Source organism: Galendromus occidentalis, unplaced genomic scaffold (genome assembly GCF_000255335.2).
Source record: "Galendromus occidentalis unplaced genomic scaffold, Mocc_1.1 scf7180000077526, whole genome shotgun sequence".
NCBI lineage: Eukaryota > Metazoa > Arthropoda > Arachnida > Mesostigmata > Phytoseiidae > Galendromus > Galendromus occidentalis.
The window spans coordinates 1,097,733-1,123,732 of NW_003805514.1; the positions used below are offsets into that span (position 1 = coordinate 1,097,733).

Below are 26,000 nucleotides of genomic sequence, written 5' to 3' on the forward strand. Positions count from 1 at the left end.
GTCAAGGATCTCCTCGAAGTCTAGCAGATCTCAGATTGTGAATCTATGGAAGCGTTAAACTCTCTACCCTGGTTGTATAATAAAAGATGTACCTACTCTTACCTGTCGACGATGACCAATCGACCCTCGAAGCTAGGTATATCGCTGATGATGGAACCGCACAAGCTATTTCTCTGTCTTGTTAGTGGTGAGAGCTGGGAGCCAAACGACATGCCGCCCTTTCAAAAAGACTTTCCGCGGATTCGCGAATCGCGGCATCCTCCTCAACACCTTCACTCGCCGTATTGTGCTCAGGTGAGCTTCTCCCGCAGGTCTCTGACGTATAGTGCCTCGAGGGACCCGCCCGGCTCCTCGACGCTCACCTGAAGCTCGATACGGCTCTTGGTCGGAGAAGCGATCCTCGAGCTCGCAGAGCGCGTTCATTTTACGATATCCGATCCGAATCCATACGGGGGAGTAGAGACGGTGAGGGAACTGGGTTCTTCCAAATGGTTTTATTTCCATAGAAATATCCGTAGAAAACTTCATCGCTGGCTCCAGTAACATCAATTATAGTTCCATTCCAGTATGTACAGCACGGAGCTCCGATCCTTACTATAAAAACTGCCTCACACGAAGCTCCGGGTTTTACTGATGCTCGATCTGTAGAAAACCTCTCCTATACGCTCAATAAGTTAGGTAGTAGAAAAATATTGCTCACCGTAGAGAAGGCTTTGATGAAATAAGCCGAGCTGTGCCGGAGAGCTCTTGGCTAATGTCGGCAGTGTATACAATGCTTCTCCGAAAGATGGAATGTTTCGAGCGATAAGTGTATAATATATCGTCATTTTGGCAAATCAGAAAATCGGTGACACCGTATCGTGAATCTCGGGCTACAATTCTCGTTCAGCATCTGAGTCAGTAGTTGAAACATATCCAAGAAAAATAGTAAGCCGTTCTCTGCTGCAAATGATTATGCTTATGCGGTGAAGACTTGTAGCGAGGCTTCGCGATTTCGTCAACGTTCGCTCTTCCCCGACAGAGACGGTTCGCTGTCTTGGGCCGTTATTTTCCTAGCTGCTGTGGATTTGGAGCCTTTGCCCCTCGTTGTTCCGGTGGAATTCGATCGGCGGGTCTCTGCGACGCTCGATTTATACACCTGTGACATGATCTAGCTGCTCTGTGGAACGGAGCCCACTAGGACTATTAAATCCGACAGATCAACAAGCCGAAAAGCAGGGTCAGGATACTCGAAACAAACTTCAGCGAAGACGACGTGAGGGAGGATTGAACGCCGTCGCCAAGTCTGAATTCCCATGGCGGCGAGGACATCTTGCCGTCTCCTCCCAGCGAGTACGCAAGCACTCGAAGTTTGTAAACTTTCCCTGGGACGAGATCCGACACGATGCCATCGAGCTCGGAGCTGTGAATGTCCAGAATGCGTCGAACCTCTCTGGCCTGCGTGTAATCTTGATCGGCTTCCCAATATCGGATCATATAGCCTTGAATGGACTCCTCTTCGATCGAAGGCACCACTCCTCGCCAAGTGACCTTAACGCTTGTATCACTGATGGGTCGAACCTTGACAGACGTCGGTGGACGGAGCGGTGCAGCCTTCCAAGTTTTCTGAATGAAATATTCGGACTCGGGTCCGCTTCCAGCATCGTTGTAGGCCATGACGGCCACTCGATACTCCGTGTTGGGCTGTAAACCTACGACCAGAGCCCAGTTTCGCAAGCCCCGGTTGAGGAGCACGAGGAAGTCCACCTCGGCGTCGGCATTGCTGCGCCAGTATTTGATCTGGGAAAATGGGCGGGGGATATATTATTCAGAGCCATGCAAGAAATACGAGCTCCGTATCCAGATTTTACTCGAAGTTTCTGCACTCACCCTGTGACCGATTAGACGGCCTCGAATCTTCTCTCTGGTTACATCTAGCGGAGTCCATGTGACATTAAGAGCGGTGGAGTTGTAAGCGTGCGCATACACTCCCGTCGGTTGAACCTCAGGTCGGGCCTCCGCTGAGTAAACCTCAACCTCCCTCGAAGTGGGACCGGCTCCTTTGTAATTCATAGCTTGCACCATGACAGTATAGGGCCGGAAATAGTTCTCTTCGCCAACGTTGACCACGTGAAGTCCAACATTTCCATACTCCTTGAGGTTCTGTTTGTTGAACTCGCCCTTTTCAGAAGCTGGTCGCCAGTATACGATGTACCACACTTGGGGAGCGTTCCAATCTTCAGTATGAAGTTGCTGAGAGGAGAGAACGATCGCTTTAAAGCCACGTTCCGGAATAAACGCGGAACTGAGTGATCGAATCTACAAATAATCGGATACGACAGAGGAGGCATCATGGAGCATTTTTACCTCCCAAGTCACTGTGAGAGAACCAGCTTTGCCACCACCTCCACCAACGTTGTTCGGTGCATTATAAGGTCGATCCTCTTGAGTTGTGACCACAGGCGAAGGTTCGGAGAATTCGCCGATGCCGAGGTCGTTGTAGGCTGCGATTCGGAACTCGTACCCACTATACGGTGAAAGAGACCAACGAGGTAGTTGATACGCACGTCTCGCGGCGCGGAATGGAGCCTCTAGGCGGAAACGGTCGCCGGTGGTGTAGTCTGTAAGCGGGGAGATCTCTGTCTGCACAATTTCCTTCTCAGGTCAATTCTTCCGACGTATCTCCCTAATGTTTTATACGATATGACTCGGGTGATCTATGCGCGAGCTTGATCGACGTCCTGAGTCTTATTGACTTACTGGCAATGAGTCTCCAGGTGTGATTGTGGTTCGTTCTCCCTTCGATCAGATATCCCAAGAAATGACGCCCGTTTGTCGCGGAATCGGTCCATGACAGAAGCGCCGATGTTTCATTTGCGTTCTCTGCCTTGATAGCTCCAACGGGGCCGGGCGGACCGATGACGATTAGCTCCGTGCGCATCTCCACGCGTCCGATAGAAGTCTTCGCTATACATTTATAGAAACCGGCCTCGGCAAAGGTGACATTGTAAATGACAAGATTTCCTGCCTCAGGCTGAAATTGAAATTGTGAAAGGAATTGTGAGAGGGAATGTTATCGAGTGGGTTTTCTATGACGATCGATCCACGATCCATGTCTGCCGTCCAGTTGGGATACAACGATCGAATTATTCCTCTGGCCCCTCGACGCGGGTAGATTGAACTCCCGTTCGGATTGTCGCACACGCAGACTTTCGAGGAAGCTCGAGAATTACCATGGAATATTTCGTCTCGTACAGTGGGCTTCGACGCCAATCGATCTTCAAGTCGTTGTGGGTCCAGGTGTACGACAGATCGAGAAGAGGCGAAGCCTTGGCCTCGCACAGCAATGTTACCGTGTCATTGACAACGGCACTTAGACGAGGTGGCGGCGACTGATACGCGATCGGAGGAGCTGGAATTTTTTTTCACAAGAGTCAGAAATGTCCAGAGGAAGAGGAAGAGCCTCCCCGCTATCCTATCTGCAAGCGCTCCAGAACTTACGCAATACGATCAGCCTCCCAGAAGACATGTCCTGCCCGTAGATGTTCTTGGCAATGCAGGTGTAATTGCCCTCGTCCTCGATCCTCACTGGATTGATGCGCAAGAAACCGTTCGGCATAATGTAGACACGACCTCCCCCGGATGTACCCACATTGTAACCGTCTTTCTTCCATAAGAATTCAGGGAAGGGTGCCGCCTCGGGCCGGCAAGAGATCGTCAAGTTCCCTTCTTCGGCCGCATACAGCTCCGTTTCTAGAGGGTATTTCCAGAAGTTCGGCATCAATGCTAACAGAAGAAGTACGCCATGGTTAGCTCGATCATCGTCTCTCTCTCTCTCTCTCATCGTCTGATGGAATGAAATGTCGAGTAATCATCTATGGGATCGCTACTCACAGATGACTTTCAGCTGAGCTGACGAGAAAGCAGAGCCGATTTGGTTCCGAGCCATGCACTGATACATTCCCTCGTCGCCTCCTTCGCCTTCGCCGCCTCTCGCGACCTGATTGATAATGAGGATATTCTCATTGATGATGTATCTGTTGAGGCGATGGAGATTCGAGGTGTCGTTGAGGGGTCTGCCGTTGTAATACCACTCGTAGCTGATGTCCGGTATGCCGAAAGCCTCGCATTCCCACGTGAGGGTCGCGCCCTCGTCGAAGATCTGGTTCTCCAAGGGTATCGTGAACTCGGGCAGAGCTTGCACGGAGAGGTGATGGGACTTCTGGATGGACTGCTGGTTGGTGATGGCGCTGCAGACATATTCGCCTTCGTCTTCGACCCGGACCTTCGGAATTATTAGAACTCTTTCGTGGCTCTCGACGTAACTTCCATACGGTAAATCGCCGTTGACCCGAGTCCAATTATAGCGCGGCACAGGATATCCGTAAGCGATACACTCCAATCGAACACGATCCCCCGCAAGGATAGTCTGTGGGAAACTCTTCGGAAAATTGTTCGGGAACAGAAGCTTTTGTCCGCTGGCTGAAAATGAAAACAGCTAATTTCAAGTCATCAAGGGATTGATAGCTCAGGGACCGCAACAAGCAACATGAGAGCCGGCTCATTAGTCATCGCGACTTTCGGTCCAGCTGCGGGAGAGCACCTTGGGAATTCCATAGAGTGCTATCACCACAAATACAGTCCGCCAAGTGAGGGTGCGCGACAAGATGTCAAGGTGAGGAGATCCCAGGAGCCACGCGAGATACTCACAGCCTGGTTCCACGATCACGGGGAAAAATGGTCCCGTCCTCCCGGTGTCGCTGATGTCACTTTGAACGTTGCAGGAGTAATTCCCGTTATCGATTTTCTCCAGTGAACTGAAGTAGAGATGCGCATCGTGTGATACGAAGACTCGTCGATCCTCCTCCACGAAGTTCGGGAAAGAGTTCCTGGTCCAATAGTAGTTCACTTTGGGATAGTGTTGCGGTTCATCGCATGCTATCGATTTCCCCCAATATTCTCTTCCTGTATCCGGAGCACGTTTTTTGTTGAACTCTCCAATATCTGAAAGGAGAATTGCATTCATCTACCAATCGTTGGAAATCGCATCTCTCTCTAATCTGACGCTCATTCAGTTCGCTTTAACAGCCGCAACTGCCAACGATTCGGATACTCATTTGATGGGCTCTCCATAGAGTCAAATGTTCGACAATAGGGTCATCGTGACGTCACTCAGCTACCCGAAGTTCGAATTGACGGCGCCGCTGTAGTTGTAAACAATCCTTGTTACACCTTACCGAAGCTCGTTCACACTACTTCTTTGGAGCCGAATACCCGCGCTTCCGAGGGCTGTTGTGAGTGGTCCGAGTCTGAGCGTATGTCTTTCGCCGTGCAAAGAAGAAACTCGCGAAAGCTACACCGCAGACTGCTATCGGAGGATTACGTAGCCGTTATCAATTCTCCCTCCGCTCAATGTTAACTCCAAGCGGCTCAACGACCGCCTCGAGCTGATACATCAAGCATGAGTACTACAACCTACGGCAGTGTGGTCATTGACAGTTCGCTTCAACAATCATCGGGCAGTTATCACTGTTTGGCGCCCCAGACTCAACGGGTCTTCCACATCTGCCGAAGTGTCCTGACAATTGCTTTCCTCCTGTCTCTGCTTGCGGTGGGACTGTACGTCGTCATGACGACAGAGGGCAAGAGCGCCCTAGAAGATCTGCAGGATCTCACCGTTCTGTTCCGTCACGGTGAGCGGCAGCCCATGATACCGATACCGTCGCTCGGATACAATCAGCCGGGGGATCTGACAGCACTCGGAGCCGAGCAGATGACGAAACTCGGCACGAGAATGAAACGCCGATATCGGGCGTTTGTCACCGATGTTGGAAACGCGCGAGTTGTTGCCTCTGACGAATCCCGTTGCAGGAGAAGCGCCGAACTCTTCATGGAATCGATCGGCAATCCGTACGAAGCCGAATACATTCCCTACGTGGCTGTGAAGCCGAATGATCCTCATTTCGAAGAGGAAGAGAAAGTATTCCGTACGCAAGTTTCCGACTGTATGAAACAGGTTGCTGCGCGAGTGATTGCGAAGATGCAGGAGAAAGACAAGAACTTCATTTTGCCTGAGAGTTGGCAGCTCCTCTACGGAGTCTTGATCGCCGACGGTCTCGATATGCTCCGGGAGAAGGGCATCGAATTGCCTTACGAGCTGAACGAGCTCAACTGCGTCCGGGACGAGAGGATCTTCTTCACTCCGCAACTCTTCAGAGCCCTGACACGGCTGGCCATGGCGACCTTTGCCAAGCCAGCGATCCAGAAATTCGTCCACGAACTGCGTTTGCTGCGCCAGAACTCTAAGACGGCTTCTCTTCTGAGTTTCTCGCTTTCTGATGTGCACGTTTCCGGATTGCTCTCATACATAAACCCGGACAGAGCCGATCCCGGTCGGCCGGGCTACGGCGCCCACATCATATTTCATTTCTTTCAGCATGATATTGAAGTTCTATACGCGCCGTCTTTCGACTCGGTGGCGGAGGTGTGGAGCTCGAGAGAACTTGTGGAGAACTTCTTCGAACGGATCGAAGAAGCTATTCGATGATATACCTAGTGGTGCTATTGTTTGTCCTAGTTTTGTTGAGCACTTGTACAAAGAAAGCTTCGCATCGCTGCCGGAGACGCTCTCGTGGAGCTTCATCCGTCCGGTGTTGATTTGTAATAAAACATGATATAATATAGTTTTGAAATCGAGACAGTGAAACCCCTTTCTGAAACCAGACATCGCTCGGAAAACTCACATCCGAATCCCAAGGTCGCTGTGCGTGATTTGACCCTCCCAAAAACGTTTTCAGCGATACAGTGATATTTCCCGCGATCAATGTTCGGCTCCGGATGCGAGATTATGAGGGTTCCATCCGTTTGCGTGAAACGGTCCGCCTCGAGTGGGTCTATTTCTCGAGCAATGACGTCGTCCCCCCGGAATACTTCCTGCGGAAGACATCGACAGTAGAGTGAAAATGTTGAATTCGATGGAGCATCAGCAGTCCGGATATTGGTTCCAATCTTCGGGCGAAGGATCCTGCCGAATTCGAACTCACCCGGTACCACTTGTAAGTGGGAGTGGGATAGCCGGAGGCGACGCAGCGCAGAGACACATGATCCACCTGAGAGCGGCCGCTCTGATCGAATATTACGTCTTTCGGCTCTCGGGAGAAATAGGGACCATGAGGGATCCGCAAAGGATCCAACTCAATCACCCCATAATCTATGGTCCTCTCCTGTAGGATGATTTGGTGCAGATTCTCTTTGAAGATTTCGCAAATCAGTGCCAATTGATCCGTCGGAGAGGCTCTCTCCAAGCCCCATCGATGATAGCGCGAGGAGTAGCTGTATGGAAGGGGCACTTTTAGATCTCTGCAGACGGAGAGACCTGAGTCAGTCATGAACGATAGAGAATTCAATATATCCGGGATATACCTGTAGGCGGCGTAATTCCAAATAGTGTTTCCAGTATCCGGGAGCCATAACTGATCGATGTTACTGAAGTACGAGCCGTCCCCGTCCCAAGACCAGGCTCCATTCAGTTCGTATCCAGACGTCCACCATCGCCGGTGTTGGGGGTCGTTAGCTCGAAGCCATCGAATGATGAACTGGAGCTCGTCGAAGGTATTCACGCTCACCAGACGAGCGCTGTATGCGGCGCAGAGATCTCGAGCATCCTCACGAGTTTTCTGAGGAGATCTCACGAACTTGTAGCACGACTCGCTGTACTCCAGCCAGCCCCGCGGACAGTCCTGTCCTAGGACCAACAGCGGGAGGAAGGTCAAGATGAGGAACATCTCTGAAATTGAGGACTGGACTCAGTTTCAGGGTCACGCACTATCGGTGATGTAGTAGCAGCAGCTCATCGTCGGGGTACTCGTCTTAGTGAGCCCCGACCTCGCCTTAGGGCGCCCCGACCTCGTCTTTTAATACAGGAGCGACAAGCCGGATACGGCATCCTCGTCTGAGAGTGAAATAGCGAATCCGAGCGCGACGGGCCGAGCTACAGCTGCCTGCCGAGTTGCGAAGCCGGGAATATACGAGAGCGAACGTACTCGAGTCGTCACGCAGAATATTTCAATTTTCGGTCATCCATCCAACGTCGAAAATCAACAGGATATTCGAACACCTGCTGATTCGAAATGCTTCCCGGGACGAAATTCCTAGGGGAAGGTGATAAGGATTGACTCGCGAACCGAAAGCAACTCACCAGACGAAGCGATCGCGGAAAAATTGATACATCGGTGAACTCAACACATCCAGACGGAATCACACACGATCAGGTTCGGGATTCCGAGGAACAATATTTGGCAGCGTTGCTTGGTTACGCGTTGAAAACTTTGACTCACTGGCTCCGAGGAGCCCTATTCTCACTCTAGCGGAGTGTTCGGTGAAGTCAGCTGATTCCGAGATTGAGGACCGGTCAGGAGCAGCTCGGAGACCGGGGTTCGAGTTGAGCTCTCGCGAGTCGGATCATGCGGCGAAACGAGCGCTCGTAAGAGTCAACTAGGAGTTGACGCTCGGCCGTTGTCAAGGCACGAAGGGGCCCTCCTTCTGCTCTGTCTTCTGCAGCCGATAAACATTCCCTTGCCGTAGCTTCGGCTCAAGGGGCGGGCCTTCGCTTCGAATACTCACGCTGTGTTGCTGCTGTCGACGACTCTGGCTGTCGCGGGAAGCGAGGGTCCGCTGCGGGATCTATCCGATCGCAAGACAAACGCGGGAGGCGCAAAAGTGACAGAGCTCCGTTTGTGATTATGGACGACTAGAGAATCAGCCCAAAAATCTCGGAGGGCCGCGTCGGGTATTCGAGGAAGGGAGTCTGAGTGAGTCTCCCGAGATGTCCGAGGAACGCATCATTGGCAGCAGCCGATATACAACGATGGACCAAATGATCGTCGAAGAATTTTCATGACTTCCTGATTCATGACTATCGGCAGTTCTTCTGGGAGACATACATGGACTAATACCGAGCTAGCGGGAGAAGTTTTCTCCGTGTATGTTTCCATCATAGCTTATCAGGATCTGTTTCAGAGGAGCTCTCGAGGAATCGATGCCTTCTCCGGGGCCCAACTCGGATCGGAAGTGAGGGTCGCTCCAAAAGTTGAGTAGTAGGATATCACCCTAGTGAAGGGCTCAGGCAAAACGCCCAGGGATGAGCTTCAGCGTAGTATCGAGATGTCATTGGCCACCATAATCCCTGATACGGGAAAGGCGACCGTGAACTCGGGTTTTTCCGAGAAACGCTCTCGACTCTAGATGTGTCCTCCAAGTTCAGCCTGTATCGGGACATTTAAGGACGAGATAAACCACTCCGGATCTCCAGGGGGAGTATTCCAGAAACGCTACCTGTATAAAGCGGACAAGGAACCCGTTTCTAGGAAAATGGGAGCTGTCCCTCGGATATCTTTCGGCGGAGAATCTTCATGAGCGGGAACTCCCTCATGAATCTCGAACGAGTTTAGCGATCGCCGCCCCGAAACCCATAGGCATCGCTACGCGGAGGAATTTCTATCTCCCGGGGGAGGTTTGAGCATGATCCTCACCTGGTAAACGTTTCGTCAATCGTGTGATTCATTCAAAGGAGAGAACGAAGTGTCAGCAGGAGTTATCCGGGAGAGCAAGTTAGCCAACTTGCAGCGAAAGCTGTCGTATGTAAAGGAAATGATCGCGACCCGCGGCTCAATCAAGTCAATGACTCATAATTTTGAAGCATGAATACAGAACCGGACACGTTACTGACGCGGAGCGGGGCTCCCAGAAAGCATCGTGAGCTGCTCCCCATTGAACAATTGAGTCCCTCGACCGAGAGGCTCTTTTATATCTTCGGCAGCATATTCACCATCGCGCTCCTGCTAGTGCTTCTGTGTAGCGCGATGTACGTGCTGTGGACACCAGGATGCGAGTCGGCTCTCATCGATCTCCAGGATCTCGCCGTCGTATTTCGGCACGGCGAGCGTTTCCGCGCGGTTCCTCGAAAGCTCAGGGGATCTATTGAGCCGGGAGATTTGACTAGTCAAGGTCGGGAGCAGATAAGCAAGCTTGGGAAGAGACTCAGGCAACAATACCGAGGCTATTTCTCTCGAGTTAGACATGGAAAGCTTATGAGCTTCAATGGCACTTCGAGCGAAAGGAACTCTGACTTATTCATGCAAGCCGTAGGGCTTGAGAAGTATGACTCGATCCGGATACCGGTCGACGTTTCGTCGCGAGTTACCAGAGATCGGAGGCAAATTTTCGACATCGGCGTTATCGAGTGCATGGAAAAGATTGGAGTTCCTCGCGATGAAGTCGACGAAAAAATCGTGACCTATTTCCGGAGCCTGTGCAAAATCGTCATCGCGGACTGTCTGGACGTTATTCAGGATGTAGCCAGTGAACTTCCCACGACTTTCGAGCAACCGAAGGGTATCCGGGAAAATTTGCTCCTGACCTCAGAAGTATACAGAACAATGACGGATTCGGCGGTAAATACATTCGCGAAACCCGGAATCAAAAAATTCCTAGATGAGGTCCGATCTCTTCGAAGATACGCGGGACCGCCATCGATGCTGGCTTTCTCGGTGTCTAACGTGGGAATATCAGGCTTTTTGAGTCTTATCAACCCGGAGAAAAAAGTGAGCGGACGGCCGGGTTACGGAGCGCATCTTCTGTTCAATTTTTTCCAAGACGACGTCGAAGTATTCTACGCCCCTGACTACGAAGCGAGCGCAGAGCACTGGCTCACAAGAGAACCATTAGGCAATTTTCTGCAACGACTGACTCGGGCAATCAACATGCGAAGAGGGCAAAGTTTGATGGAGAGCGTGCCGGATATCTGAAGGGCTCCCCACCTGCGGAGGGGCTGCGAGGCGAAGAACTCGTTCCCTTCGGGAACAGTTCAGTCCCCTCTGATAATTCTTCCTCTTAGAAACATACTGCGACGGGGAAAGGGGTGCCCTCAGTTGAAACGAGCGCGCCTCGGGCCTCCTCGCCCGTTCGCTGTCTATATATACTCACTTGGGGAGAGAGGGAAGAGAGAGCATCGTCTGCTTTAGAGACACAACGAAAATACAGTGCCCATTGTTCGGTTTAGTGGATGTTCGAAACAGCAATCATTCACTGGCCAACAACTCCTAAAGATACTCGGCCGGAATCTTCCTAATTGAAGGTGCGTTTCGGTGGACTTGTCTCACCCACGGGGAGCCTATATACTCTTGAAGGGAAATTTCACGCGGGAGCTCCGATCGGTTTTCAATCATACCATTGTCTCCCCGATTCGAGTCTCACGGTATGTGACATCAGAAATCGTACAGCAGTGTCTTCGGGGTTCGCCGGGATTCCCGTGAAAGCAAACCGCGGCATCAGCAGGATCCGATTGAATTAGATTAGTCTGAAAAGATCTTGCGCTCGACCCATTGGCTCAAAATGTTGAGAACCCTCCCGAGATTGACTCAAATCGTATCGAACCTGGCTCCCGCTCTGATATCCACTCGAGGACGGGAATCATCTTCGAAGACTTCGAAGGAAGATGTAACCGCCTCTCAAGTCAGCGAGCGAAAACGCAGGTCGAATCACGACGCTATCTACATTTCTGATCCCGACGTGGCGAGCATTGTAGCCGAAGAACTCAGAGGGGATATCGCCGCCGGGAGGTAAGTGAAACCTGTCCAAGATTGAGACTGGATCGGCGAACCGATATTGCACCATATTTATAACGGTGTATCTATCCTTCCTGAAGAAGCTTACGCATTATGCTGCTTTCAGGCTCATCCTTGAAGCGAACCCGGGACCTGGGATTCTTTCGAAGCAGTTACTAAACTCCGGCGTGCAGCGATTATTCCTCTGTGAGCCAACATGGTCGGCCTTCTACAATGATGTGGAACAGATTCGGGCCGAGAACCCAGACCGCGTGGAACTGCTAAGCGAAAATTTAGTACGAATGGCGTCCTTGGCGCGCTTCGACCTCATCCACGGCTCGAATCGGCTCGGTCATTGCTTCCAAACGATCAATCACGTGAGCGGCTCCGATAACCCGAAAATCACTATGGTTCTATCTGTGCCGCGGGCTCGACAGCGGAGATTCCTCTTGAGCCTGCTACATTCATACGCAGCAAGATCGCTGATATTCTCGGTGTCCGACGTCGAGTTCCTTATGTTTTTGAGTGAGGACGAATACTCCCAAATGTTTGCATGCCGGCGAATGAAGGCGAGGCCGGCACCGCTGCTTTTCCACATGTTCTTCAATCATCAATGCTTGGCCTCTGTCGGTGGTGAGGCGTTTCGATTCAACTCAGATCGGGATCTCATGAGCTCGAAGACGAAGAAACGATCTGTTATGAAGCTCGTGAGACTGAGCCCGAGCAACGAGTTCCTCAGTAGGTTCGATGCACCGGAGAGAGTGGAAGAATTTTCCTTTTTTGTACGACAAGCCTTCACGAGGGGTGCGACTCTCTTGTACCTAAATGAGCTGATTCCGAATGCGGCTCGGGACGTACTCTTAAAGACTAGATGGAGTCGGAAGGAGCTGACTCATCTAAACGTGAACACCAAACTCTACTCCCTGGCTCCGACAGAGCTTCTTAGGTTATTCGAGCTTCTTTCCGAGAATCCCCTATTTCCGCAATGTCCGTTGGCCACTGCCCATGAACAGGACAGTCGAACGTTGTAGGTATTGAGTCGTGATGTGTGCCATAGTTCGAAATGTAAGATAAAGCGTGGGGATGTGAAATTCTGGCCAGGTGTCTTCAATTTTCAAGGGATTCGAATTCCTCCTACAACTTTACGAATTCGTTCTCGGAGCTTCGATCGATAGAACTTCCGGGTTGCTTGCATGAGTATTGTAGCCAGCGTGATTGCCATTGATCGACAAATCGTCATCATCGTATTTAGAATGATGGAAGCGTCGAATAGCTCATTTCATAGTTTTCATTGCAAGTTACAGGATGGGGAATCTTTTCGGCAAACCAAACGCGAAGAAAGCGAGCACGAGTCGCGTGACTGAGCAAGACAAAGTTGTACTCCAAATGAAACAACAGAGAGATAAATTGAAGCAGTACAGGAGGCAGTTGGAGAACCGTCTTGAGAAGGAGCGCGGGGTGGCAGCTCGACTCGTTCGGGAAAACAAGAGGGAACGAGCTCTGATAATCCTCAGGAAGAAAAAACACATGGAAAAGCTCATTCAAAATGTGGGCAAGTATCGGCTCGGGCGATCTGATTCGATGACGCTCGAAGTTTCTCCCTCCTCTACCTGCAAGCCAAATTCAGATTGCCCCACCGATCGGTCATTAGCCGTCATTATCTATCTTCCTTTCTTCCACAGAGGGTCATATCGAGAAAATTGAGAGCTTGACTCAGGACGTCGAGTGGGCTCAGGTGGAGGTTAACGTGGTCCAGAACCTCGAGAAGGGTAATGAAGCCCTGAAGTCGTTAAACGCGCTGCTGAACATCGAAGACATCGAAAAGATGCTGGATGAAACCAAAGAGGCCGCAGAAAAACAGAAGGAAGTCAATGATTTGATAGTTGGTTTCGCGGGAGAAATAGAGGTGAGTCGAGCCGACAGACGAAGCGTCGCGATCGACAATCTTTGTTCTCAGCTCGAATAGATGCAGGACGCAAAGATTTCGCTCAAATTGCCCAGGATCAGGCTGCTCAAATCCCTCTGATTTTAGGTCGACGAGGATGAGCTCATTTCCGAGCTCGAAGAACTCGTAGGTGAGAAAGAAACCCCGCCCGCCGATACTGCCGAGACCGAGGACATACGTTTGCCGGAGGTTCTGAATGATGATGTCAGGACTTCTCCCGAAAGAGCGGCTGGAGATCCATCTGAAGCGGTGCCCCGAGCCAAGAAACAAAAATCGGATAAGACCGAAAAGCAGATGGTCGAAGCCTAGTCACACGGAGCTGGATCCAGTGAGAGCTCTCTGATTATTCGAGCCGATTATCGCGTAAGATCCCAATCCAGCCTCGGACTCCTCAAGGAAGGTCATCGTCGTCTCCTTCCTGCAATTCATCGAGCCAGAATGTGTCCTCAGGAACTCTATGAGTCGTAATCATATTCGCTCTAACTAAGATCCCGCATAAGAGGGTCTCTCACATTGGTGCCCATGAGACCGAAGGCTTCGTCAACGATGGGTTCATAGGAAACAACAGCTTCCACGTATGCGGGGCACTTCAGGGCCTTGAGGCTCGATATTCCATGTAAATAAAATAACATCTTTATCTTTCATATCCAAATACACAACTCCTGATGGATCGAATTCATTCTCGAGACTGTATTCCTGAGCTTGCAAGCTAACGAAATGCAATTTCCGAAGATCATAGAGCCTCAGATGACCGTTTCGCTCAATTACAATGTGCGAGCGCCCAAGACTAGCATTATACAATATTATTTTACACTAGCGTTCCCGGCTATGATGTATCCAGAATTATCTCGACATCCCAGGTATTGTTTTTCACATTGCTTCCGAAGACGGATCCTGAGAGCAAATGTACGCGGAAGGATCGAGACCGAGAACCTGCGCTCCCATTAGGAATATTCCGCCGGCAGCAGGGATCGAACCTACGCCACCCCCGCCTGAGCGGCGTCGCTGCGGCATGTCGTGGAATGAAACACACGTTTGCACGAGTAGTCACAAACGCGCAAGGCTCTCAACAACCCGTCAATTGACACAGCTAGCCTCCTATTGATCGAGAAAAGGTTCATTTAGAATCAGGGGATCGAGAGAGCACTGTTAAATTGGGCTTCCCCTCTTGAGTAAAGGGCTAGATTGGTCATATAGAGATGCGATATGAGGAGACATTTCTATCCCGGAGAAAGGAAGATGTCTGCGTGGACATAGGGACAAAAAGTGGACATCGAAAACGGATTGTATGCTGCCCGATCTACCGAGTTGATCAATTCGTCCCACGATTTCCCCGATGAGCTGCACACGGCTGGGTTTAAAGTGTTTCAGTTCTCATGTCAGTGAACCATCGTTCGAAGCCGATTCGGTGCCGATACTAAGGGCGAGGAAATGGCGCGGGAAGTCATTTTCCTATCAAAGTTCGACGCCGTTTCCCCGAATTCCGGGAAGCGGACTCTTTCTGTAAAAGTAAAAGAAGCGGACAAGACGGAAAAAAAGGTCGTGTCTCCTTATCTTGCAACAGCAGACTTCAACATCCTGAAGGACAGGGGCACGCCTTCCAAAGGTCTCGCAGGATTTGTGGCCTTTTTTGAAAATTGCTCCGACGACCTATCTCAGAAAGCTGTATCTCCGGAATCCGGAACGGTTGGTCGCAGAGCGACGATCGGAGAAGCGTTTGAGAGCTGAAACTCAGAGCTCCCATTTGCGCTGATCCGATCGGAAAAGTTATCACCTGGGACGGAGATATACGACGATTTACTCGAGAACTATGTCGACGATTCCGCTGATCCTTTTTTTTGCGGACTGTTTTCCGCGATATAAGACTCTGTACCAAGTACCAAGTTTAAGAATGGCTGCTCAACTGTAATTATGTTTAAATGCCCGAAAACCCTTTTCTCCATCGAATCCCTCCGCTAGAAGAGATTCGACAGCTCCTCCGCGGGACGTGGGATCGACGGAAGGCACCGCGCATGCGATAAGTAGTGAATAACGCAGGCCACATAGCAGCAGCCGACAGTGCGGTTTACATTAGGACAATAGCACCAATATCGGCGAATTCCCTGAGCTTCATTCCTTGAAGCTGGGGTCCGAGTCTGGGGCGAATCGTAGAGCCCGAGTCCGCGGTCGACCCATGCTCATGTGATTACATCGAGGCAGTGATTCATCGGCTACCCAGCGACTTTCTTCGGCTCTGTACGATCGAGCGTTTCTTAGATAGAGCCTCCGCAAGCCGACTCGAATGGTCGTAGAATCCAATCGGGCTTATCCAATGGAAAAAGGGTTTCCGGGTATTCAAACATGCTCTAAACAACTGTAAAACTTCGTACAGAGTCTGATTTCGCGGAGAACAGTCCGCAAAAATAAAAATAAGCGAAATCGTCGATATAGTTTTCGAGTAAAAAAATCGTCGTATAAATCCGTCCCGGGTGATCATTTTTTTGATCTGATTCGAAAATGAAAGCTCTGGGACTCAGCGTTCGGACGTGTTCTCGGTTGTCGCTCTGCGACCAGCTTTCTGAAAAAGGTCGCCGAAGTGATTTTCAAAAGGGGGCACAAATCCTGCGAGACCCTTCCATCATTATCCGATACGACAATTTAGAGATTAGGCGATGAGTACAGGCAGGCAGTCATTCATATTTATGAGTTTAGATGAGCGATTCAATTGTCGTCATGAGAGATCGGCTCCCTAAGAGGCTTCCGCTTTCGGCGCTGTGGCTTCTTTCTGTGGAATGGCAGTGTCTTTCTTGAAGATGTGCATCACTACGCGTCCCATGGAGGCTGATATCACCAGCCACGGAATCAGACCGAGACCGGTATCGTTCTGGAGTGCGAGCTTGCCGAAAGGATCTAACCAGTTCGATGGCACCTTGAGCAACGGGACGGTCCTGTCGGAAGAATAATTTTACAGAACGGCTCACGAAGATTGATACTGCCCGACTCGACGCATCCTCGATCGCCGGCTGCGAGAGCGCTCACCTGTAGTTCCAGATTAGGTAGAAATTCACCAGGGAGATCAAACCGTACAGAATGACGGTGGCTATCAGACGTATCTTGTATATGTACTTGAAGTTGTCCTGGTTGATTTCACCCAATCTCTCGCGGACGCGGTCTATCTTGCGGTTTATCCGAGCGTATACCGCAAAAGTTTCCACTGGGTTGACGCTGGATCGCTCTTTTATCAGATTCCTGAGCTCCTTCTTCAGATTCACCTGTGTCGGAAGAATTGAGAAAAAGTTCAAATCTCCTCGATGCGATTCGCCTGATCGTCGGCTAGACGAAGTGTACTGAAGAGTCCAATATCCATAAACTTTTCTGGGCTGGTGCTCACAGCCGAGGTTTGAGGTCTCAGGCATTGTTCCCCTACCCTGAAGAGAAAGGATAATATGTGCATTTGGAAATATGAAAAAAGTGAATCCAATAAGTTCCGAGGTCGGATCCAGTGAGCACACAATGTAGCCTGGAGCCAGGAGGATCGAGGCCGCGTCCCCGATAATTTTCCATCCCCACTCACTCTTTCGCTACCTACTACACGGGGGAGTTGTAGTCTCATTCAACTATCATGTACACAATAGACATGAGCGAGGAACGCGCTGTACGGTCGAGCCCCCGTCGGTCGAAATATCCATCGTGGATTTCATCAGCTCGCCTCTCTGATCGTGAAGGAATCGAATTTTGGCGCGGCCGAGCCCGCGCAGACGACGCGCGCCTCCGAACTGTTTGTTTGCTTGTGCGCAGCTCAGAATCGAGGCATCCATATCACGCCGGTCCGAATTTCGTATTGGAGTGAATTTTGTGTGAAACTGTGAACTTCATCATGTACAAGGGCAACACCAAAGTTCAGAAGGTGATGGTCCAACCCATCAACCTCATCTTCCGTTATCTTCAGAACCGAGCGAAGATACAAGTCTGGCTCTATGAAAACACAAGCCTCCGCATCGAAGGATACATTATCGGTAAGATTCTTCACAGTGCCGGATCCTGTGACTTTCGCGGGGGACCGATCAATAGACTCTTTATGAGGAGGAGAAAGCTCGTTTCCCGCTTGGTTTTCTGACAGGGGTAGTTTGGGAATATGATACGATTACGGGAGGGGGGCTGCGATCGCCTGGCCCGTGCCGCTACTGATTCTCCAGGCTGTGAGGCTCGTTTGCGGAATCAAGAGCTGGACGCACCCTGGGGAGAATCGATATTCAAGAATGGGCGTGGGCCATTGATCTAATCTCAAGTCACTAATATCCTTTTTTCCAGGTTTTGATGAGTACATGAACTTGGTTCTTGATGAGGCTGAAGAAGTTTACGTTAAAACCGGTCACCGCAAAACGATTGGACGTATTCTACTCAAAGGGGAGAATATCACTCTGTTGATGAACACACAGAACTGAATTCCGAACCGCGGTTCGTGGTGTTCTGGTGACGATGTACATAATCATCTCCTGCTGGCAATGGACCACATGATGTAAATAAATCAAGTCTCCTGCGCAGCGAACCTAAGTTTTCTCAGACTATCCCTTGTCCGCCAGTTTGTCTGATGTGTCAGTATCTGATGCCGGCTAATGTCGTGGTTGGATCGCGTCCGGCGATCGGGTTCCTTCGTAAGCAACCATTCAAAGCCTGATTGAGAGTACACATTGCTTTCCGAAGTTTATTGAGTCTTCTTTGGGACACGATCATTCGAGGAAAATACCCCGCAGGATTCGATATTTCCCCCGCTAGCCCTTCAAGATGGTTCGGTCATACCTTAGTATCCGGGAGCTCCGAACCTTTTGATTTTACCGGGAGCGAGGAAAGCGTTGCTATCGATGATATGTGGCATAGCGTGTCGCTTAGGGAATTTCAGAGAGATTGCTCGACGTGGACTACGTGTACGCCGTCGCTCATGCTGGTTGGATGGCATTTACAATAATAAAACACGAGGAGCATGAGTCCTAGAGGATATAGACATATTGCCGCTACGATGCAATATACATTCACATGGTATGCGTAAATATAGTACAGGGTCAAAAGAGCCCCACAATCGATGACAGTGGCGATATGGTGCACTAGATGTCGTTTACCGCTATTTCCGTGGCTGAAATCGACGTAAGTGAAAAGATACATCACGGACAGCACTCCTCGCAAAACGAATGATTCGACTTTCGAGTCGACGTGGAAAAACTCCAAAAACATATACAACCATGTCATGTTGAAGAAAATCCGCGCGATGAGCGCGCCGAGAATTATTGGCACAGGGACTTCAATTATAAACAAAGTCAGAACTATCACACGACTCGAAATCAGGCAGATCTGAGAAAGGAGAAGCGTGATTGAGCCACTACAGGTCATACGCTTCTCATTCTGAGATATCCTAAGGCTGCGCTTGTAGCAAACGACAGCGTGCGCCAACGAGAAGAGACTCAGCGCTAGGGGTATGGCGATGTGCAGAAAAAAATACGAAGATTCGTCTCGCAACTCGCTGTAGGATCGGAAGATGAAAACACTCTGCACCAGGAGTTGCGGACAGGCTTCGAGGAAGGCCTCGATCAGGCGCAGGTATGCCGCATCGTAGTCCTCCCACAGCATCCTGTAGTAGAGCACCTGACGAGCGAGTTTCGGCCGGCTTTTTTGTTGAGATTTGAGACCGAAGCTCAATGAGTTCACGTAACGAGGAACGAGGACCAGAGGGAATATGTGGAACAAAGTTATCCATCGCCAGGTCCACTGCATTTTGACGTTATTTTGCCGATCCTGAAGGATCATGAGGAGAGACACCAAAGTGGAGACCCACGCAGGTACAACGATGAAGACTATGCTCAACCACATCATCGTAATCCGCTCGTTGAGCGCATGAGCGTAGGCAACATAGCAGTCGGAGAGTATGTCGAGACCGATGGAGACTATTGCCAAAACTACGAAGAAGCAGTCCCATGCTGAGAGTTCCAGAGGGCCTTTCCAAGCCGGTGTGCTCCTCCCGTCTGCGGAGTCTAATTCAAGCACGGCCGGCGATGGCTTCAGTCTCAAACCGTGCCACTCGACCTCCATGATCGACACACCCTTGTCGGCAGGATGATGCCAGGTCTAAAGCATCTCGTTCCGGGACGGCGGGATTGAGCACCATGAACAAATCAAGAGCAGCTGCTTCCGTCCAACTTATTTTTGGCAAACGATGCTCGAAGAGACAGAGATGCGACTGACGAGGCGGCGAACCGCAGGGAGGAAGAAGTCGACTCAGAGCCCAGGGACTCTGACGACTGACGATACCAATCGTCAGTCGCGTGTCGATTAGTCATATGGCTCATTCGGAATCTGCCAGTTCGACTTACGGCTCGCAAGCTGAACATGGGGAGAGAGGGAAAACCTCATGTTTACAAATTTCTCCGCGATCTCAAACACGGCGGCCGGCGCAGGCTGAAAAAGCGCCTGGATGCGCGATGGCGTCGCAGGGGATCGCCTACATATTGGGCACGCTCTGGCAGAGGGAGACCCCTCAGGGCTACCGAGGGAAGCCATCACTCTGCGATTTCCACAAATTTCCCATCTGAAGCTATCCTAGATCCGAACCATGAATTGATACAGAATAGTCTCCGTGTGATGCGCCTTGAGGCGAATCTAACAAAGCTGCTTTCTGATCATGATCAGAGTCAATGTGCTTATCGGGGACGAGACCATTTTTCCTTGAACACATCGAACATATAATCATACGGATCCATGGCGATTAATTGTCAGCTTCGAACTTACTTCTTGGTCGCTCTCATTGAAGAGTTTGTGCACAATCCAACGAGCTATGGATGGCACGAACGCGTAGAAGAGGCCACAAAGCGTCACGAACCAGAAGTACAACATTTCTCGGCATACAGAAAACTCGTAAACTGTTTCGTGAGCTTAATTAGTCAGAGTCTTCTTCCCTCAGCTCCTCATAAGCATCAAAACAGCAGCGGACCTCGCAGAGGAACAGCTGAGTTCACGGCGCGCTAAATTCGAACGCTCGCCGAGAGAATGATGCGCGGGGAACGGGACGGCTGCCCGTGGAATAATCTGACTGAGTCAGACAAGGAGGGAAGAGCGCAGCGTTCTTGCCGCTCTTCAGTTATCTTACTTATGCAGCGATGAATACCCTCTTCCCCCGTGCACGAGCCTCATCCGAGAGGGATATTTCCAGTCAAGCAGCCTCAACAGCGCAGAGAAAGCGTCTCGACCACGAGTATTCCTTCGTTCGATGCTACAGTATCATGCACGTTCTTGACGTGAATCAGGCTCTCAATCCTGGGGGAATTGAGCGCACAGCCCGGGAGTCGCTAATGCACGGAAATGCAGTCGCCGTATCCGATCATGACGCGCGGCGGCGATTGGATTCAGAGGTGCATCTTACGGCGCGGCGTGGATCTCTTTGAGTATTTTCGGCGGGGTTCCGGACTGAGTCTCCATCGGAGTTCTCCACACGGTATATCGAATCCCAGCTATTTGCAGACTTCTGCGGTTCATGTTATCTTGATGGTGCGCCACAGAGCGACAGCTCCGTCCTGATCTCGGGCAGGGGGGATCCTTTGAGATGACGAGAAACAAATGATTCATCGATGGATAAAGAATGACGAACGAATATCCTGATACTCTCAATTTGATGAGAGACTGAGTCAATGACTTATCGAGGGTCGGTTTCAGGGATGATCCATTGGAGTGAAGGACTCAGAAGCAAGGGGCGAACCCTTACCGTTCCCCCGGAACCCCTCCTCCCATCATTCTTCGGATCAATGCGGGTCCTGGATCTGCCCTGGTCGATTTCTCACTGAACGCTCGGAGTATCACCACGGATACTAAGGTTCGGGAACGGATTCTGGCCTACAGACTTCTGAGGGAGAACCTGGGTAAGTCGATATCAATAATCGGCATCACCCAAGATTGCTTTGACGTCAGGCAGAGGTCAGTATGCTCGAATAGTCTCGGTGAATGACATGGAGTCCGCCCCGGCAATCTCGTTCACTGTCTCCGATTACATTTGCCGGCATTCGAGCACGCTGTGAAGCCTTTCGCATCGGCTCTCCCGGTAAGAAGTAGCTACACGTCGGCATTTGTTCCAAGATCATGTTAGCGACAAAGTCGGCATTGTACGACACACACACACACACAGCGATCTGAGCTCATCTTGAACCTCTTTCGGGAATGCTCTTCTATTTTTCAATCCCTCAACAGCTCGTTCGTCTATTAGAAGGTGCTCTTCTAGTAGAGGGTACCTGTCTATAATATGGTTATTCTCCATTCGGACTTCGAAGAGAATGCTTCTCGAGAGGGCATCCGTGGGATAGAAGACGCGGAATTTTCCACTTGTCTTGCCTGCATCAGGTCGCAGGATTATGAATACCCACCTGGGGCTGCTCTTCGAATAGAGGGTGCTCTTCTTATAGAGGGTGCTCTTTTATTTCTCGACCTCCCCGTGGGTGCTCTTCCATTGGAGGGTGCTCTTTTATTTCTCGATCTCCCCGTGGGTGCTCTTCTAATGGAGGGCGCTCTTATAATACAGGAAATACGGAAAGTCATATGCCCTTATGACTCATAAGGAAACCTAAAGAGCACATGGAGACTTCAAAGGAGGCTCGATCCGTTCATACCGCAGTATCACTATCTCATTGCTTTGTACGGGCCCTCCGAAATCTCTCGATCAGGATCCAAAGAACTTCTGCTCTACGCTTGTGGCTCGTGGAAGCACTGATGAGAGACTGACCGGGAAGAGAATCTCCGCGGGCAGCTCGACTTCTCGGCCATTCCCTCGATATAAATCCGAGAGCAATTCGTCCGCAAGGATCCTCGCAGAGAAGTCCCCGAATGACTTTATCTGGACTGCTGGTGAAGTTACTGCTTTCTGTGAAGCCAACGGTTTCGTACCGCTACCCCTCCTGCCAAACGCCACGCATACCATTCAGCCTTTGGATGTCGCGGTTTCCAAACCGCTGAAGACTTCCGGGTTCAAAGTGGCAACCGATTGGAGGATATGATTCGCAGGCCGTACGATGAGAATGGACGAATTCATCGTCCCCTTCCAACAGACATGTGAGGATTGTGAGCAGGCATAGATTCGGGCGATTCTACTCTCAGTTTTCCAAACGGGAGGACGGATCTGCTGGGCTACGTGAAGCCTCCGCTCAACCCTCGAGAGAACCTATCGGAGGATGCAATATTACGCTCCTGGGTGAAGTTTAGACAGCTTAGCAATCATTTCCCGTTTATGCGACTGATCAAACAACCGCGTCGCGTGAATGCGCCCTCCCCGGCCATTCTTCGTTTCGTGCGACCACAGACTTGAGACCTACGTCAAGGGACTCCGTCCGCTCCGCGACGGGTCTGACGATAAATCCTCAGATACAAAGGGTAAGCTGCGGGCGAACAATGATAGCTGAGAGCTCCGCGGAGGGGAACGATTAGGTTGAGGCGTGTCGATCGGGATTCTAAACTTCACAACGATTGACACGCTCTCCCGCTCAAGAAAGCAACCGCGTAGCGAGCCGCAAAGATTACCGTAAAGATTACCCATCTCGGATGCTACGATCGGTCCGTGTCACGAACCTGGAACACATTAGCCGGCGGAAAAGACTCACAATCGGGGAGGCAGGGATAACTTAGGAACTTCAGACCTTGGCATTCTCGGATGGCACCTCGATATCGGGCACTCCGCGGAGGCCATGAACTTCTTCGGAAGGGCTCCTGAGTGGTCTTGCGAGCTTTCTTTGTACGGTGGTTCCATGTAGGTACAACTCAAAATTCTAGGTCCCATTCTACGTCGGCGACTCAATTCCACGGAACTGCCATCGAGCCTTCGCAGAAAACGTCAATGACTCGACGAGAACGGAGGGGTGTCATATTCGAAAAGCTTCGGGTTATGTTGAGCCGAAGTTTTTTTTCGTCACGTGAATGGCATGAATCTCCACAGCCGACTGACAAAAGCGAGCGGGCAACAGGATTTTCTTTCTCCCCCAACCAGAGATCTGATCAGTGATGATTTCATCCATGGCGCGCGGGAATCATATAGTCATATGCATAAGATACAAGAGTACGTCATGGCTGCACAGCTCGGTGAAGATGATCGTCCCAAGCCAAGGCTTACACTCCTCCAGTCCAACCCATCCACAGTGGTCGGAAACCACGGAAAATCATAACTTCTGAACGGCTGGACCGATTTCGCTGAAATTTTTATGGTGGGTTATTGGGCCTAAAACGCAACTTTTGAGGATATAACTGGGTCTGGGTTTGACCCCGGTGACCCCGAGAATCGAATTTTTTCACTAAATCGGCGATTGCGGCTAAACGGCTGAACCGATTTTGGATTCTTGGTGGCGTTGGAAAGCTGAGTGAATTTCGCATCTTTTTGTCTCTTGAGAGTTTGACCTATGACCTTTCGTAAGCGAGCTAGCGGCCGATTCTTAGAAGCGCCGATATCTCCACGAAAAATGCTTCGTTTTTTCTCGCAAAAAAACGATTCGGTGTGGAATTGGATGATCTACCCGTTTCTGACGATATAACAATCATTTAGTAAAGAGGAAAAAAATATTTTTTTTTCAAGTAAAAAATCACGTTTTTTGCAGTTTTTTCGCGAAAATGCCCCACCCCTCTAGGTCCGTAGACCCACCAACACTTTTTTATGATGCCCCTTACGCCCCCGCATCCCATGAAGGTCATGTTGGGCACCCCTTCCGGGATTATCTACCTTTAAATCCGGAAAAACCCTTCAAATGGCAATTTTTCATAGCGAAAAAATTCTTAAAATTAATTTCAGGGCTAAAAATTCGCTGGATCGGCTTTATTCTTGTAGAAAACCGCGCAAATCAACTCAGAACTTCGAATTCGCCGCCAGCGACGCCATCTTTGGTGCCGCCGCGGCGGCTACATAAACACCGCGCGGGACAATCGATTCGCCATCATACGTGTTAGTGCTTGTGCTGTTCAACGGCCGAAAACTCTTGCGATGAAGTCGTACATGCTTGTGATACCCTACGGGGATCTTATGGACTTCTTCCTATCTAATCAATTCGACCTGGACCTCATCATGGAAGATATCCAGCATCGGTACCACATGATTCATCAAGACGATTTCAAGGAGCCTCCCGGGACTCATCGACGTCAACGTTCACGAGCAGATACTTCTTCAAACAATCCTGGTACTTCTCCCCGAACTTGATTCTGCAGCGACCGGTTGCTTTCCACCTCTTCGTGAAGTTCGGCAAGATGTTCTTGCTCAAGTGTGCTCTGAACTCCTTGAGATCGTCTTGATGAATCATGTGGGACCGATGCTGGATATCTTCCATGATGAGGTCCAGGTCGAATTGATTAGATAGGAAGAAGTCCATAAGATCCCCGTAGGGTATCACAAGCATGTACGACTTCATCGCAAGAGTTTCCGGCCCTTGAACTGCACAAGCACTAACACGTGTGGCGAATCGACTGTCCCGCGCGTTCATCATGAGGCCACCGAATGGCGCCAAAGATGGCGGCGCTGGCGGCACCAAAGATGGCGTCGCTGGCGGCGAATTCGAAGTTCTGAGTTGATTTGCGCGGTTTTCTACAAGAATAAAGCCGATCCAGCGAATTTTTAGCCCTGAAATTAATTTTAAGAATTTTTCTCTATGAAAAATTGCCATTTAAAGGGTTTTTCCGGATTTAAAGGTAGATAATCCCGGAAGGGGTGCCCAACATGACCTTCATGGGATGCGGGGGCGTGGGGGGCATCATAAAAAAATGTTGGTGGGTCTACGGACCTAGAGGGGTGGGGCATTTTCGTGAAAAAACTGCAAAAAAACGTGATTTTTGACTTGAAAAAAAATATTTTTTTCGTCTTTACTAAATGATTGTAATATCGTCAGAAACGGGTAGATCATCCAATTCCACGCCGAATCGTTTTTTTGCGAGAAAAAAACGAAGCATTTTTCGTGGAGATATCGGCGCTTCTAATAATCGGCCGCTAGCTCGCTTACGAAAGGTCATAGGTCAAACTCTCAGGAGACAAAAAGATGCGAAATTCACTCAGCTTTCCAACGCCACCAAGACATCCAAAATCGGTTCAGCCGTTTAGCCGCAATCGCCGATTTAGTGAAAAAAATTCGATTCTCGGGGTCACCGGGGTCAAACCCAGACCCAGTTATATCCTCAAAAGTTGCGTTTTAGGCCCAATAACCCACGATAAAAATTTCAGCGAAATCGGTCCAGCCGTTCAGAAGTTATGATTTTCCGTGGTTTCCGACCACTGTGCCATCCCTCGATCGAGGACCCCTGGGTCTGACTGACTGAGACAAGACTTGTCATACTTGCCTACGGGGGGTCAGAAATTCCGCTTTACATAGCTCGATGATCAAACTTAGTCACATGTCGATGTAACCTAAGACGACAGGACCTGTTTGCAGCAGTTATTGAGCCGAAATAGTTCGGAACCTCGTTCAGATTTGTAGGACGTCTCATTGATCGGCCCCCTCTTT

At 50.2% G+C, this 26,000-nt stretch overlaps 6 protein-coding genes across 6 annotated transcripts; 3 read left to right on the forward strand and 3 right to left on the reverse strand.

The window, feature by feature from the left end:
- Positions 1–523: 523 nt before the first annotated feature.
- On the reverse strand, positions 524–7,763 carry Cont (Contactin). The gene is made up of 11 exons (XM_029112747.1): positions 7,402–7,763; positions 7,023–7,311; positions 6,723–6,912; positions 4,690–4,983; positions 3,874–4,461; positions 3,481–3,765; positions 3,213–3,391; positions 2,740–3,013; positions 2,347–2,600; positions 1,870–2,232; positions 524–1,779 (listed from the first exon to the last, which is right to left on the reverse strand). The coding sequence occupies exons 1-11, from the start codon at positions 7,761–7,763 to the stop codon at positions 1,186–1,188; spliced, it is 3,672 nt and encodes a 1,223-aa protein (XP_028968580.1). The 3' UTR covers positions 524–1,185.
- A 3,294-nt stretch (positions 7,764–11,057) lies between these two features.
- Positions 11,058–12,613, forward strand: LOC100902954 (dimethyladenosine transferase 2, mitochondrial). The gene is made up of 2 exons (XM_018641224.1): positions 11,058–11,597; positions 11,710–12,613. The coding sequence occupies exons 1-2, from the start codon at positions 11,371–11,373 to the stop codon at positions 12,611–12,613; spliced, it is 1,131 nt and encodes a 376-aa protein (XP_018496740.1). The 5' UTR covers positions 11,058–11,370.
- Positions 12,614–12,843: 230 nt separating this feature from the next.
- Vps20 (vacuolar protein sorting 20) lies at positions 12,844–14,168 on the forward strand. The gene is made up of 3 exons (XM_003747904.2): positions 12,844–13,134; positions 13,265–13,488; positions 13,615–14,168. Exons 1-3 carry the CDS (start codon positions 12,888–12,890, stop codon positions 13,834–13,836), a joined length of 693 nt encoding a protein of 230 aa, XP_003747952.1. The 5' UTR covers positions 12,844–12,887; the 3' UTR covers positions 13,837–14,168.
- Positions 14,169–16,202: 2,034 nt separating this feature from the next.
- On the reverse strand, positions 16,203–20,485 carry LOC100904006 (tail-anchored protein insertion receptor WRB-like). The gene is made up of 3 exons (XM_003747905.1): positions 20,284–20,485; positions 16,546–16,778; positions 16,203–16,454 (listed from the first exon to the last, which is right to left on the reverse strand). Exons 1-3 carry the CDS (start codon positions 20,386–20,388, stop codon positions 16,256–16,258), a joined length of 537 nt encoding a protein of 178 aa, XP_003747953.1. The 5' UTR covers positions 20,389–20,485; the 3' UTR covers positions 16,203–16,255.
- SmE (Small ribonucleoprotein particle protein SmE) lies at positions 17,293–18,060 on the forward strand. The gene is made up of 2 exons (XM_003747906.1): positions 17,293–17,522; positions 17,818–18,060. Exons 1-2 carry the CDS (start codon positions 17,384–17,386, stop codon positions 17,949–17,951), a joined length of 273 nt encoding a protein of 90 aa, XP_003747954.1. The 5' UTR covers positions 17,293–17,383; the 3' UTR covers positions 17,952–18,060.
- On the reverse strand, positions 18,198–19,587 carry LOC114828472 (XK-related protein 6). The gene has a single exon (XM_029112756.1). The coding sequence runs from the start codon at positions 19,585–19,587 to the stop codon at positions 18,403–18,405; it is 1,185 nt and encodes a 394-aa protein (XP_028968589.1). The 3' UTR covers positions 18,198–18,402.
- Positions 20,486–26,000: the final 5,515 nt, after the last annotated feature.

What these genes read in the sequence shown, in the direction of transcription:
- LOC100904006 (XM_003747905.1), bottom strand. Translation starts at nt 20,388, where the DNA reads ATGTTGTACTTCTGGTTCGTGACGCTTTGTGGCCTCTTCTACGCGTTC. An exon ending in TCAATGAGAGCGACCAAGAA is followed by an intron (nt 16,779 to 20,283) that starts GTAAGTTCGAAG and finishes CTTCCGACACAG; the next exon opens with GTGAATCTGAAGAAGGAGCT. An exon ending in TACCTAATCTGGAACTACAG is followed by an intron (nt 16,455 to 16,545) that starts GTGAGCGCTCTC and finishes TTCTTCCGACAG; the next exon opens with GACCGTCCCGTTGCTCAAGG.
- Cont (XM_029112747.1), bottom strand. Translation starts at nt 7,763, where the DNA reads ATGTTCCTCATCTTGACCTTCCTCCCGCTGTTGGTCCTAGGACAGGAC. An exon ending in CGTGATCGTGGAACCAGGCT is followed by an intron (nt 4,462 to 4,689) that starts GTGAGTATCTCG and finishes TTTCATTTTCAG; the next exon opens with CCAGCGGACAAAAGCTTCTG. An exon ending in CTCTCACAGTGACTTGGGAG is followed by an intron (nt 2,233 to 2,346) that starts GTAAAAATGCTC and finishes CTCTCCTCTCAG; the next exon opens with CAACTTCATACTGAAGATTG.
- SmE (XM_003747906.1), top strand. Translation starts at nt 17,384, where the DNA reads ATGTACAAGGGCAACACCAAAGTTCAGAAGGTGATGGTCCAACCCATC. An exon ending in CATCGAAGGATACATTATCG is followed by an intron (nt 17,523 to 17,817) that starts GTAAGATTCTTC and finishes CCTTTTTTCCAG; the next exon opens with GTTTTGATGAGTACATGAAC.
- LOC114828472 (XM_029112756.1), bottom strand. Translation starts at nt 19,587, where the DNA reads ATGGAGGTCGAGTGGCACGGTTTGAGACTGAAGCCATCGCCGGCCGTG.
- LOC100902954 (XM_018641224.1), top strand. Translation starts at nt 11,371, where the DNA reads ATGTTGAGAACCCTCCCGAGATTGACTCAAATCGTATCGAACCTGGCT. An exon ending in GGGGATATCGCCGCCGGGAG is followed by an intron (nt 11,598 to 11,709) that starts GTAAGTGAAACC and finishes TGCTGCTTTCAG; the next exon opens with GCTCATCCTTGAAGCGAACC.
- Vps20 (XM_003747904.2), top strand. Translation starts at nt 12,888, where the DNA reads ATGGGGAATCTTTTCGGCAAACCAAACGCGAAGAAAGCGAGCACGAGT. An exon ending in AAAGCTCATTCAAAATGTGG is followed by an intron (nt 13,135 to 13,264) that starts GCAAGTATCGGC and finishes TTTCTTCCACAG; the next exon opens with AGGGTCATATCGAGAAAATT. An exon ending in GTTTCGCGGGAGAAATAGAG is followed by an intron (nt 13,489 to 13,614) that starts GTGAGTCGAGCC and finishes CTCTGATTTTAG; the next exon opens with GTCGACGAGGATGAGCTCAT.